The sequence below is a fragment of the Oncorhynchus nerka genome, linkage group LG18 (assembly GCF_034236695.1).
Source record: "Oncorhynchus nerka isolate Pitt River linkage group LG18, Oner_Uvic_2.0, whole genome shotgun sequence".
Lineage (NCBI taxonomy): Eukaryota > Metazoa > Chordata > Actinopteri > Salmoniformes > Salmonidae > Oncorhynchus > Oncorhynchus nerka.
This window is the reverse complement of record NC_088413.1, coordinates 26,317,665-26,332,176: the sequence shown is the minus strand read 5'-3', so window position 1 is coordinate 26,332,176 and position 14,512 is coordinate 26,317,665. Positions and strand designations below refer to the sequence as shown.

The following is a 14,512-nucleotide window of genomic DNA, read 5'->3' as shown; positions in this document are numbered from 1 at the left end:
CCTCCAGAGCTTCCACCTCCCGTCTCACTCACACATCTACCCAGCCTTGGGGCTCCCTGCCCTGGACAGCCCTTCTGTCCCCTCCCCTGGCCCTGGAATGGGGATGCTCTGTGGCTGTCCCTATGGTGCCTGTGGCAGGCAGGCAGAGATACAGAGGGTAATTAGCCTGTGCCAGCCTCACCCGTCTCTCCCTCCATCACCATCCACCAGTTAATTAAAATCTTATTGGCTTCTACGTGTCAAGGGTGTCCTGATAGTTAATTCGCCCAACTGACGGTCTCCCTTCCCAGGGTGCAACGTGCAGAGCCGTGTCTTCGCTCTTTCTCTCTCTTTTATCGCTCTCATCTTTTCTCTCTCTCTCTCTACTTCTCCCTGTCTCTTCCTGATGCCCAGTTCTTTCTCTTGTCTCCTTCAACCATCTTTTCTCTGCTTTCGGATTGCACTTTTCTCTTTTCCTGCTCCCTCTATCCCCTCCCTCTCTCTCCCTCTGTCTCTCTCCTAGGGGTGCAGTCAGTCACATAGCTGTGTTCTGTGCTAAGGGTAGTGACCCTCCCCAGTGCTCCCATTAACCCAGTTTCCCAGTATCACCCCAGCACCACTCATTATCCAGACAGTTACTCTGAGAATCCCCTGTATTACTGAAACACCACTTTATGACAATTCAAACAGTTGCATGGTTGGATTTCATAATGACTGGTGCATTGTACCACTTTGCCCATACATTTCCACATTGAAAATGTGACCATCTCTGTGTGGCGGTAATTGTGGCTGTTTACAGCAAGTGTGTGTGTGTGTGTGTGTGTCGTGATGGTGGCGGCTGTCCTTCCTCTCCCCCTGCCCCGGGTCAAGCTCCAGCCAGCCTTTCGGAGGCCGTGCGTCCGTCCCTCCCTCCCTCCTCTCTCCCTCGTTCTCCAGCTCTAATAACACTAATTAAACCATTAACCACTTCAAGGCCCACGCCGGTCCTCTAATTGCCCGATTATCAGAGCTTTGGCTGGGGTTGCTTGGCCACTGTGGCCCCAGGATGGCCCCTAGACCCTGTCCATGGGCTCCAGTCACCCTGGATGACCCCCACCCGACCCTGTCTCGCCCAGCCTCTCAACCCCTCAGGACAGCTAATGTGATTATGTGGTCTGAGGAGATGAGATACAAGCCCCTTAAGGATCTCTGTGCCCATTCAGTACTAAGCCACACAAACGGAGGTGGTAGGAGGAAGAGTAAGGGAGAAGCCAATACAAGACCGGCGTGCGGGGGAGGGGGGGGGTCACCATGGTGAAGCCTGTCGGTGAGACTTAACAGACAAGGGGTTTGGTGAATCTTTGATAGAGCTCAGAGCATCACCACTCTGCAGCCACTGATTCAAGGGGTCAAGTCCTCATGTGGGTCATACTGAAAAGTGTACTAATAAGTCATACACACACACCCCCACACCCTCCCCTCTACTCTGCCAACTCACATGCAGGGACACATATATACACACACACCCCCACACCCTCCCCTCTACTCTGCCAACTCACATGCAGGGACACATACATATATACACACACACCCCCACACCCTCCCCTCTACTCTGCCAACTCACATGCAGGGACACATACATATATATACACACACCCACCCACACACTCCCACTGGTATGTCAGGTTGTGAGTCACAGAGAACGGCAGGTCCAGGGGCCCTTATGAGGAGTGACTCAGTCCCTGCAGAAGGATTACAACTAAGAAATCTATTACTAGTTGTGTTATTACTGTATAGCCACTTGACTGAAATATTGTAGAATACCATCAGGGCACAGGCTTGTGTTTAGTTTAGTTTTGTGTGGATGAGGGTGTGCATTGACGTGGGGTTTTTATAATGGTGTGTAGTGCTCATTCACTGAGAGATTCCCACACTTCACTTCAGGTAGCTACAGACACAGTAGGCTCTCTGCTCTATTCCAACCAACACATGTCCAGACAGATAAAGATGGAATTGTCTTTTAGTATCCCTCCCTCTGGTCTCTCTCCTTCTCTTTTTTCAGAGAGAGAGAGAGAGAAGTCCAGACCTGTCTGCAGCATACAACTCTAGCTAGACGACCTTGAGACTTCTCCATCTCCCCCTCTGTCTTTCTCCAAGGCCAGTACATCTATTCTTTAATGCCTCCACCACTAAATCTCCCCCAAAATACCAGAGAATGGAGCCTCCTAATCTCCCCCCCCCCCCCATCAAACCACCAGCTTGCATCTCTTATGACAGCCTTCGTTAAAACAAATTAATTTAGTGACGGAGGGTGACTCCAATAACTAGCCTTTTTTTGTCTTCCGCACAGTTAACGTCAAGATGCCTGTACCCGCAGTCAGACTGAATTTTTCTGTGGTTTAACAGTAGATTCATGCTAGATGACAATAACAATGGTTCTTTTTTTGATTCTCTACTTCAAAAGAATGCAACACCTTTGACCCTTTGCTAAGCCCCGCCCCCCTTGGTTACTGTGGGTACAGTCATTTCTGTACTTACCATTTGACTATTATTTATAAGCTAACCGGGTAAATAGCCGGGTAAATAGTGGACTTTCATGTGTTCCCTATTAAATGTCCCTATGTGAAAGGCCATCCTGTGTGGAGTACGGTATAGTCAGTCCACTCTCCCCTTACCTTGTCACTGAGAACAATATGATCCTAGGTAGTGTGGTGCCAGGCGTCCATTTGAGACTAGCTGCATTGTGTAAATGACGGAAGCCCTCCCTGTCCATTTATTTATTTATTTACCCGATGGAGGAGAGGGGGATAAAGAGAGAGGAGGAGTGGCATGGAATCCTAATTGAGAGCTGTGCCTTCATCAGAAGGTTAATTCTATATTTCTTCTTGTCATGTTCTCCCTTTTCTCTCGCTTTCTCTTCCTCTCTCACACTTTCCCCACACCTCCGTGCCTCCCTCTTCTCTTCTCGCTCTCTCTCCTCTTCTCCCTCTATTATGCTTTCTCACTCTCTCACTATCTCCATCCCTGCTGTATCCCTGGGTGGTTGTGCATTACTATATAGTCTGATTAGCATGGACAACCACACACTAGAGGGCTTAGGACTGATGGGTGATGGAGCACACACAGAGAGAGAGAATATCAAGGGGCACACTGTGGTATAGTCTGATTATCATGGAGATGATGAGAACTTGAGAAGGCTTATAGTGTTGGTATGAGAAAGATGGGGGATTGGAGTAATATGGAACAAGGTTGAGGGTTGGAGTCATTTGGAACGAGGTTGAGGGTTGGAGTCATTTGGAACGAGGTTGAGGGTTGGAGTAATTTGGAACGAGGTTGAGGGATGGAGTAATTTGGAACAAGGTTGAGGGTTGGAGTAATATGGAACGAGGTTGAGGGTTGGAGTCATTTGGAGCGAGGTTGAGGGTTGGAGTAATTTGGAACGAGGTTGAGCGTTGGAGTAATATGGAACGAGGTTGAGGGTTGGTGTAATTTGGAACGAGGTTGAGGGTTGGTGTAATTTGGAACACGGTTGAGGGTTGGAGTAATATGGAACGAGGTTGAGGGTTGCAGTAATATGGAGCGAGGCTGAGGGTTGGAGTAATATGGAGCGAGGTTGAGGGTTGGAGTAATATGGAGCGAGGTTGAGGGTTGGAGTAATATGGAGCGAGGTTGAGGGTTGGAGTAATATGGAGCGAGGTTGAGGGTTGGAGTAATATGGAGCGAGGTTGAGGGTTGGAGTAATATGGAGCGAGGTTGAGGGTTGGAGTAATATGGAGCGAGGTTGAGGGTTGGAGTAATATGGAGCGAGGTTGAGGGTTGGAGTAATATGGAGCGAGGTTGAGGGTTGGAGTAATATGGAACAAGGTTGAGGGTTGAGGTGGAATTGGAGTAATATGGAACGAGGTTGAGGGTTGGAGTGGAATTGGAGTAATATGGAACACGGTTGAGGATTGGAGTAATATGGAACACGGTTGAGGGTTGGAGTAATTTGGAGCCAGGTTGAGGGTTGGAGTAATTTGGAACGAGGTTGAGGGTTGGAGTCATTTGGAACGAGGTTGAGGGTTGGAGTAATTTGGAACGAGGTTGAGGGTTGGAGTAATTTGGAACGAGGTTGAGGGTTGGAGTAATTTGGAACGAGGTTGAGGGTTGGAGTAATATGGAGCGAGGTTGAGGGTTGGAGTAATATGGAGCGAGGTTGAGGGTTGGAGTAATATGGAGCGAGGTTGAGAGTTGGAGTAATATGGAACAAGGTTGAGGGTTGAGGTGGAATTGGAGTAATATGGAACGAGGTTGAGGGTTGGAGTGGAATTGGAGTAATATGGAACACGGTTGAGGATTGGAGTAATATGGAACACGGTTGAGGGTTGGAGTAATTTGGAGCCAGGTTGAGGGTTGGAGTAATTTGGAACGAGGTTGAGGGTTGGAGTCATTTGGAACGAGGTTGAGGGTTGGAGTCATTTGGAACGAGGTTGAGGGTTGGAGTCATTTGGAACGAGGTTGAGGGTTGGAGTAATATGGAGCGAGGTTGAGGGTTGGAGTAATATGGAGCGAGGTTGAGGGTTGGAGTAATATGGAGCGAGGTTGAGGGTTGGAGTAATATGGAGCGAGGTTGAGGGTTGGAGTAATATGGAGCGAGGTTGAGGGTTGGAGTAATATGGAGCGAGGTTGAGGGTTGGAGTAATATGGAACGAGGTTGAGGGTTGGGGTGGAATTGGAGTAATATGGAACACGGTTGAGGATTGGAGTAATATGGAACACGGTTGAGGGTTGGAGTCATTTGGAACGAGGTTGAGGGTTGGAGTCATTTGGAACGAGGTTGAGGGTTGGAGTAATTTGGAACGAGGTTGAGGGTTGGAGTCATTTGGAACAAGGGTTGAGGGTTGGAGTCATTTGGAACGAGGTTGAGCGTTGGAGTCATTTGGAACGAGGTTGAGGGTTGGAGTCATTTGGAACGAGGTTGAGGGTTGGAGTCATTTGGAACGAGGTTGAGGGTTGGAGTAATATGGAACGAGGTTGAGGGTTGGAGTAATATGGAACGAGGTTGAGGGTTGGAGTAATATGGAACGAGGTTGAGGGTTGGAGTGCAATTGGAGTAATATGGAACGAGGTTGAGGGTTGGAGTCATTTGGAACGAGGTTGAGGGTTGGAGTAATTTGGAACGAGGTTGAGGGTTGGAGTCATTTGGAACGAGGTTGAGGGTTGGAGTCATTTGGAACGAGGTTGAGCGTTGGAGTCATTTGGAACGAGGTTGAGGGTTGGAGTTATTTGGAACGAGGTTGAGGGTTGGAGTAATATGGAACGAGGTTGAGGGTTGGAGTAATATGGAACGAGGTTGAGTGTTGGAGTAATATGGAACGAGGTTGAGGGTTGGAGTAATATGGAACGAGGTTGAGGGTTGGAGTGGAATTGGAGTAATATGGAACGAGGTTGAGGGTTGGAGTCATTTGGAACGAGGTTGAGGGTTGGAGTCATTTGGAACGAGGTTGAGGGTTGGAGTCATTTGGAACGAGGTTGAGGGTTGGAGTCATTTGGAACGAGGTTGAGGGTTGGAGTCATTTGGAACGAGGTTGAGGGTTGGAGTCATTTGGAACGAGGTTGAGGGTTGGAGTCATTTGGAACGAGGTTGAGGGTTGGAGTCATTTGGAACGAGGTTGGGGGTTGGAGTAATTTGGAACGAGGTTGAGGGTTGGAGTAATATGGAACACGGTTGAGGGTTGGAGTGGAATTGGAGTAATATGGAACGAGGTTGAGGGTTGGAGTCATTTGGAACGAGGTTGAGGGTTGGAGTCATTTGGAACGAGGTTGAGGGTTGGAGTCATTTGGAACGAGGTTGAGGGTTGGAGTCATTTGGAACGAGGTTGGGGGTTGGAGTAATTTGGAACGAGGTTGAGGGTTGGAGTAATATGGAACACGGTTGAGGGTTGGAGTGGAATTGGAGTAATATGGAACGAGGTTGAGGGTTGGAGTAATATGGAACGAGGTTGAGGGTTGGAGTAATTTGGAACGAGGTTGAGGGTTGGAGTAATTTGGAACGAGGTTGAGGGTTGGAGTAATTTGGAACGAGGTTGAGGGTTGGAGTAATTTGGTACGAGGTTGAGGGTTGGAGTAATTTGGTACACGGTTGAGGGTTGGAGTAATTTGGAACAAGGTTGAGGGTTGGAGTAATATGGAACAAGGTTGAGGGTTGGAGTAATATGGAACAAGGTTGAGGGTTGGACTAATATGGAACCAGGCTGAGGGTTTGAGTAATATGGAACACGGTTGAGGGTTGGAGTGGAATTGGAGTAATATGGAACAAGGTTGAGGGTTGGAGTAATATGGAACAAGGTTGAGGGTTGGAGTAATATGGAACAAGGTTGAGGGTTGGAGTAATATGGATCAAGGCTGAGGGTTGGAGTGAAGTTGGAGTTATATGAAACAAGGCTGAGTGGTTGGATTAATATGAAACAAGGTTGGACTCCATTCCATTTCAGTTGCTGAATGCTTTCCTACAATATGGACTTTCAGGTCGCCTCCCGGTGCAGGTTATGAGAAGGTTGTGAGTAAAATATGGTAAACTGTGATGGTGACGGTTCTCTGTCTGTGTGTTTCCAGACCCAGAGAAGGACACCGGAGAGCCGGGGGGGAACGGGATATCCCAGGGGATACTGAGCAGTCAGCAGCTCTACCCCTGTCCTGTCTGTGGCAAGGTGTTTGGCAGACAGCAGACCCTGTCCAGACACCTGTCTCTACACACAGGTGAGTCCACTAACACACACACTCCCTTTACATCTCTACGTACAGTTCCCTGTGTGTGTGTTGTGACATGTCTTGTCAACATTCCCTTGGCGTGTGTGTGACTGTGTGTGTAATACCCTGTAAAAAGTAAATAAGGTTTACTAGACTGGATTACCCTCTCCTTTAAAGAGATTACCACCATGATTAGTCTCAGTGGGAAAACTGCCCGCCTAATTACCAAGCCAGAAGGCTGCTTTGCATCCCAGTACACACACTGGACACACAAACATGTGCAATATCGGATGCGCGCACACATATTTGTTTGTTTATTTATTTGTATATACATACATACATACATACATACATACAGTGGGGCAAAAAAGTATTTAGTCAGCCACCAATTGTGCAAGTTTTCCCACTTAAAAAGATGAGGTCTGTAATTTTCATCATAGGTACACTTCAACTATGACAGACAAAATTTGAAGAAAAAAATCCAGAAAATCACATTGTAGGATTTGTAATGAATTTATTTTCAAATTATGGTGGAAAATAAGTATTTGGTCACCTACAAACAAGCAAGATTTCTGGCTCTCACAGACCTGTAACTTCTTTCTTTCTGTCCTCCACTCGTTACCTGTATTAATGGGACCTGTTTGAACTTGTTGTCAGTATAAAAGACACCTGTCCACAACCTCAAACAGTCACACTCCAAACTCCACTATGGCCAAGACCAAAGAGCTGTCAAAGGACACCAGAAACAAAATTGTAGACCTGCACCAGGCTGGGAAGACTGAATCTGCAATAGGTAAGCAGCTTCCGGCGCCGACAGAGATGGCCGCCTCGCTTCGCGTTCCTAGGAAACTATGCAGTTTTTTGTTTTTTTTACGTGTTATTTCTTACATTGGTACCCCAGGTCATCTTAGGTTTCATTACATACAGTCGAGAAGAACTACTGAACATAAGAGCAGCGTCAACTCACCATCAGTACGACCAAGAATATGACTTTCGCGAAGCGGATCCTGTGTTCTGCCTTTCACCCAGGACAACGGAATGGATCCCAGCCGGCGACCCCAAAAAACGACTTCGAAAAAGGGGAAAACGAAGCGGTCTTCTGGTCAGACTCTGGAGACAGGCACATCGTGCACCACTCCCTAGCATTCTCCTCGCCAATGTCCAGTCTCTTGACAACAAGGTTGATGAAATCCGAGCAAGGGTAGCATTCCAGAGGGACATCAGAGACTGTAATGTTCTTTGCTTCACGGAAACATGGCTCACTGGAGAGACGCTATCGGAGATGGTGCAGCCAGCTGGTTTCTCCACACATCGCGCCGACAGAAACAAACATCTTTCTGGTAAGAAGAGGGGCGGGGGCGTATGCTTTATGGTTAACGTGACGTGGTGTGGCCACAACAACATACAGGAACTCAAGTCCTTCTGTTCACCTGATTTAGAATTCCTCACAATCAAATGTCTACCGCATTATCTACCAAGGGAATTCTCTTCGATTATAATCACAGCAGTATATATTCCCCCCCAAGCAGACACATCGATGGCTCTGAACGAACTTTATTTGACTCTTTGCAAACTGGAATCCATATATCCGGAGGCTGCATTCATTGTAGCTGGGGGTTTTAACAAGGCTAATCTGAAAACAAGACTCCCTAAATTTTATCAGCATATCGATTGCGCAACCAGGGCTGGAAAAACCTTGGATCATTGCTATTCCAACTTCCGCGACGCATATAAGGCCCTGTCCCGCCCTTCTTTCGGAAAAGCTGACCACGACTACATTTTGTTGATCTGACAGAAACTAAAACAAGAAGCTCCCGCGCTGAGGTCTGTTCAACGCTGGTCCAACCAATCTGATTCCACACTCCAAGACTGCTTCCATCACGTGGACTGGGATATGTTCCGTATTGCGTCAGACAACAACATTGACGAATACGCTGATTCGGTGAGCGAGTTCATTAGAACATGCGTTGAAGATGTCGTTCCCATAGCAACGATTAAAACATTCCCAAACCAGAAACCGTGGATTGATGGCAGCATTCGCGTGAAACTGAAAGCGCGAACCACTGCTTTTAATCAGGGCAAGGTGACTGGAAACATGACCGAATACAAACAGTGTAACTATTCCCTCCGCAAGGCAATCAAACAAGCTAAGCGTCAGTATAGAGACAAAGTAGAATCTCAATTCAACGGCTCAGACACAAGAGGTATGTGGCAGGGTCTACAGTCAATCACGGATTACAAAAAGAAAACCAGCACCGTCACGGACCAGGATGTCTTGCTCCCAGGCAGACTAAATAACTTTTTGCCCGCTTTGAGGACAATACAGTGCCACTGACACGGCCTGCAACTAAAACATACGGACTCTCCTTCACTGCAGCCGACGTGAGGAAAACATTTAAACGTGTCAACCCTCGCAAGGCTGCAGGCCCAGACGGCATCCCCAGCCGCGCCCTCAGAGCATGTGCAGACCAGCTGGCTGGTGTGTTTACGGACATATTCAATCAATCCCTATCCCAGTCTGTTGTTCCCACATGCTTCAAGAGGGCCACCATTGTTCCTGTTCCCAAGAAAGCTAAGGTAACTGAGCTAAACGACTACCGCCCCGTAGCACTCACTTCCGTCATCATGAAGTGCTTTGAGAGACTAGTCAAGGACCATATCACCTCCACCCTACCTGACACCCTAGACCCACTCCAATTTGCTTACCGCCCAAATAGGTCCACAGACGATGCAACCTCAACCACACTGCACACTGCCCTAACCCATCTGGACAAGAGGAATGCCTGTGTGAGAATGCTGTTCATCGACTACAGCTCGGCATTTAACACCATAGTGCCCTCCAAGCTCGTCATCAAGCTCGAGACCCTGGGTCTCGACCCCGCCCTGTGCAACTGGGTACTGGACTTCCTGACGGGCTGCCCCCAGGTGGTGAGGGTAGGCAACAACATCTCCACCCCGCTGATCCTCAACACTGGGGCCCCACAAGGGTGCGTTCTGAGCCCTCTCCTGTACTCCCTGTTCACCCATGACTGCGTGGCCACGCACGCCTCCAACTCAATCATCAAGTTTGCGGACGACACAACAGTGGTAGGCTTGATTACCAACAACGACGAGACGGCCTACAGGGAGGAGGTGAGGGCCCTCGGAGTGTGGTGTCAGGAAAATAACCTCACACTCAACGTCAACAAAACTAAGGAGATGATTGTGGACTTCAGGAAACAGCAGAGGGAACACCCCCCTATCCACATCGATGGAACAGTAGTGGAGAGGGTAGTAAGTTTTAAGTTCCTCGGCGTACACATCACAGACAAACTGAATTGGTCCACCCACACAGACAGCATCGTGAAGAAGGCACAGCAGCGCCTCTTCAACCTCAGGAGGCTGAAGAAATTCGGCTTGTCACCAAAAGCTTGTTTGGGAGAATGTCATATGGTCAGATGAAACCAAAATATAACATTTTGGTAAAAACTCAACTCGTCGTGTTTGAAGGACAAAGAATGCTGAGTTGCATCCAAACACCACCATACTTACTGTGAAGCATGGGGGTGGAAAATTCGTGCTTTGGGGCTGTTTTTCTGCAAAGGGACCAGGACAACTGATCAGGCCATGGTATCGTGAGATTTTGAGTAAAAAACCTCCTATCAGCAAGGGCATTGAAGATGAAATGTGGCTGGATCTTTCAGCATGACAATGATCCCAAACACACCGCCCGGGCAACGAAGGAGTGGCTTCGTAAGAACATTTCAAGGTCCTGGAGTGGCCTAGCCAGTCTCCAGATCGCAACCACATAGAAAATCTTTGGAGGGAGTTGAACGTTTGTTTTGCTCAGCAACAGCCCCAAAACATCACTGCTCTAGAGGAGATCTGCACGGAGGAATGGGCCAAAATACCAGCAACAGTGTGTAAAAACCTTGTGAAGACTTACAGAAAATGTTTGACCTCTGTCATTGCCAACAAAGGGTATATAACAAAATATTGAGAAACGTTTGTTATTGACCAAATACTTATTTTCCACCATAATTGGCAAATAAATTCATTAAATATCCTACAATGTGATTTTCTGTATTTTTTTTCTTATTTTTTCTGTCATAGTTGAAGTGTACCTATGATGAAAATTACAGGCCTCTCTCATCTTTTTAAGTGGGAGAACTTGCACAATTGGTGGCTGACTAAATACTTTTTTGCCCCACTGTGTGTGTGTGTGTGTGTGTGTGTATATATGCATACACACACACACACACACACACACTGAGTGGATGTCATACACACGGTTACAGTAGGGGTACATACAGTGTGTAACAACATTGGGGCCATACCGTATCTGATGCAAAACCACATACTACTGTGTCTGTACATGCTTTTATGGATATTAATACATTTACATACATATATATATATATACATGAATACATATACATACATATTAATACACAGAAATACATACACTGAGTGGACAGAACATTAAGGACACCTTAATATTGTTGCCCTCAGAACAGACTCAATTTGTCAGTGATATGGACTCTACAAGGTGTCGAAATCGTTCCATATGGATGCTGGCCCATGTTGACCCCAATGTTCTCACAGTTGTGTCAAGTTGGCTGGATGTCCTTTGGGTGGTGGACCATTATTGATACAGACGGGAAACTGTTGAGTGTGAAAATCCCAGCAGCGTTGCAGTTCTTGAAGAAAACCGGTGCGCATGGCACCTAGTACCATACCCCGTTCAAAGGCACTTCAATCTTTTGTCTTGCCCATTCACCCTCTGAATGGCACACACACAATCCATGTCTCAATTGTCTCAAGGCTTAAAAATCCTTCTTAAACCTGTCTCCTCCCCTTCATCTACATTCTACACTGATTGAAGTAGATTAAACAAGTGACATCAATAAGGGATCATAGCTTTCACCTGGTCAGTCTATGTCATGGAAAGAGCAGGTGTTCTTAATGTTTTGTACACTCAGTGTATAAATACATGTAAATACATGTGAACACAGCACACTCTACCGTCTAAGCGATCCATTGGATGAGAGATCCAAACAGAGGTCCTGACTCTCAGTGGTTCAGATCAGAGATCTCCACTCCCCTGGCATTACCACAAGTCTAAGGGTCATTGCTGTAAAAGATAATGCATTCTCAATTTTAATTTTATTTAAATTGGTCTTTTTAATGCACCCGCATTTATGTAAAAACCTACATATTCTTATGCATGAAAGCGCATAGTCCACACACACTAATACAAAACACGCACGCGCACACACACTCTGACACACACACTCCCCCTGTGAGTGGGTTGTTTGGCTGAGAACAGCTTGGGCACACCACAGAGAGCAGAAACGGGGGCATATGTCATCATGATGGTTGTTTTTGGTTTACCCGGGCCACAAAGGTTCCCTGGCTTCATGTCCTCGGGCAAAGTGTGTGTGTGTGTGTGTGCGTTAGTTAGTAGCTGACGTAATAGGATTTGCGTGTGTGTTTTGTTTGTGTAGTCCACTAAGCAGACATTCTCATGCAGGGGGACGTACTCATTGTATTTGTGTATACGTGATGAGGACGCATGTTGTTTGCGTACGTACGTGTGCCTGCATGCGTTTTGTATAAGGCGTACGTGTTACGCGTGCGTGTGTGTACGAATGTGTGTGTCCCCGTGTGTCTCTGTAGACCCATCTCTCCCTCTCTCTCGCTCTTTCTCCCTCTCTCGCTCTCTCTCTGACATTGTGTCTGTCCGTCCGTCTGTCCTTCCAGAGGAGCGGAAGTATACGTGTCACCTGTGTCCTTATGCAGCCAAGTGCAGAGCCAACCTCAACCAGCACCTGACCATCCACTCTGTCAAGCTGGTCAGCACCGACGCAGAGCAGATGGTCAGCGCCGTCGCCGCCGCTGAGGGACGAGATGGGAAGACCTTCCCCTACTACTACAGGTGCTGCTACGCTGAATGAAAGAAACACTCCAAAGAAACATTGCATCTACTAGAGTCTGGTCGACGCACCTGTTCTCAGAGCGGTAGTCACAAGAACTGTCCCTGTACTAATGTACACAGACCCGTAATAAAGGTCTGTCCCTATAGTTTTTGGCGAGTACGTGTTCATCCATAGCAGGCGTCAAAGATCTCACGTGTGTGTGTGTGTGTGTGTGTGTGTGTGTGTGTGTGTGTGTGTGTGTGTGCACAGAAGATCTATCCGTATTAAGACTGACACATGCAATTTACTGATCCCATAAATTGGGATCAGTATCAGTAATGTAAACCATAGACTGTACATGACTGACCTATTTCTTTACTGGTCTGAGGTCAGGCTTTGGGGTTTGATTGGGAATTAATGATGTCTTCTCGCCTCTATAACCTGGTCTGAGATCAGCATTTGGTCTATGTTCATTACCTCTCTCCTTTCCCCTCTAGCTGTGACCTGTTCTGAGATCAGTGTTTAACCCATCCCTCCCTCTTCCTGTCCATCCAGCTGCCATGCGTGTGGTTTCCAGACGGGGATGAACGCCCAGTTCGTCAGCCACATGTCTCTTCACGTGGACAAGGAGCAGTGGATGTTCGCTCTGTGCTGCAGCGCCTGTGACTACGTCTGCGTGGAGGAGAGTGACATGAAGTCCCACGTCAGTCACGGACACACAGGTAGATCATCTGTCGTCTGCTCAGGCATGTATTGTATGGAGAGATGGCTTTGGTCCACCTCTTGTCCCTGGGGGCAGCAATAGGACGAAGTCAGCTTGTACAACCAACTTGATGGCATTTCTTTTCCAGCTGAACTTGGTTTTGCTGCCGTCGAATTGTTCCAAATTGTATTGATTCCCTTTCTGAAGCGTGTATCTATCTGCTCGCTCGGACTCATGGGTTTTAAAGTGCTGTTTTTGTGTAAGGATAGGCTAGAAAGAGGGGGTTTATACATTTTCTTACACCCAGTCTATACCTTTTACATCCATGAGGAGGACTGGAGAAGTCTGCACCTCGGATCGTAGCCAAACAATGTTTTAAAGCTTTCAGAAGAGACCAACCTTTCAGAATGATTCTCAGATCAGCTGTGACATGTCGTTGGTAGGGAGCTGTTGGGGGAGTGTTGCAGATTGAGGTGCTACTGCTGACTGTTCAGAGTAGAAACAGCTAGTTTAGTTTACAGCCATTTATAGTAGAGGGAACCAACATGTTCAGTTTCAACACACTGAACTGATGTGACAATAAAGTAAAGCTTCATAAAACGAGTCCCTTCCCGGGAGAGAGAGGAGACTCTGTGACTCTGTAAACTACCCAAACAGAAGCAACTTCCACTTTGAATAACAAAACATGTAGATTCTTTTCCCTCCCTCGACCTTCCCTGGACTTTTTAAAACCACTGGTCCAAAACCCAGCCTGTCAATGTGTGTGTGTGGGATTGTCCGGTAGTGTTGCAGACAGCTGAGGGGTCCTCACGGAGGCCGGGGAGCGACCTTGTTTATCTACGATGGCTGCCCCTTATCGTGCCTGAGGGGGAAAATCAATAGGCCCTCTGGTCCGTCAGAGACAGGCCAGGGTTCACACACACACACATTCTTACCCTCTCTCACACAGACACAGAGTGGTGAGTCCATATCGAAGCTTGGCATTTAGGCTAGCCCCCACCCACTAGCAAACATGGCTGCTGAAAACACACCACATTGCGGCTGTAGAAAAGACTGCTGGGTGTTTTTTGTCAACTGATAGTGTTTGGACACCACATCTCCCCCAGCCAAGCTCCAGACAGACATGGAAACGGCTGAACTCAGCAAGTGTTGCGCCTGAAGCTGGCCCCCGCTAAGATGTGTGTCAGCCACATGGGCAAGGGGTCAGACTGGTGGCCCCACAGCA

At 47.4% G+C, this 14,512-nt stretch overlaps 1 protein-coding gene across 1 annotated transcript in view; it reads left to right on the top strand.

The window, feature by feature from the left end:
• Nucleotides 1–14,512, top strand: part of znf827 (zinc finger protein 827) — a 110,004-nt gene that overhangs the window by 49,660 nt on the left and 45,832 nt on the right. Inside the window, exons 9-11 of the mRNA XM_065003325.1 lie at nt 6,553–6,696; nt 12,430–12,604; nt 13,140–13,306. Coding sequence (XP_064859397.1) covers nt 6,553–6,696; nt 12,430–12,604; nt 13,140–13,306 — 486 coding nt within the window. The remainder of the gene's footprint in view (nt 1–6,552; nt 6,697–12,429; nt 12,605–13,139; nt 13,307–14,512) is intronic.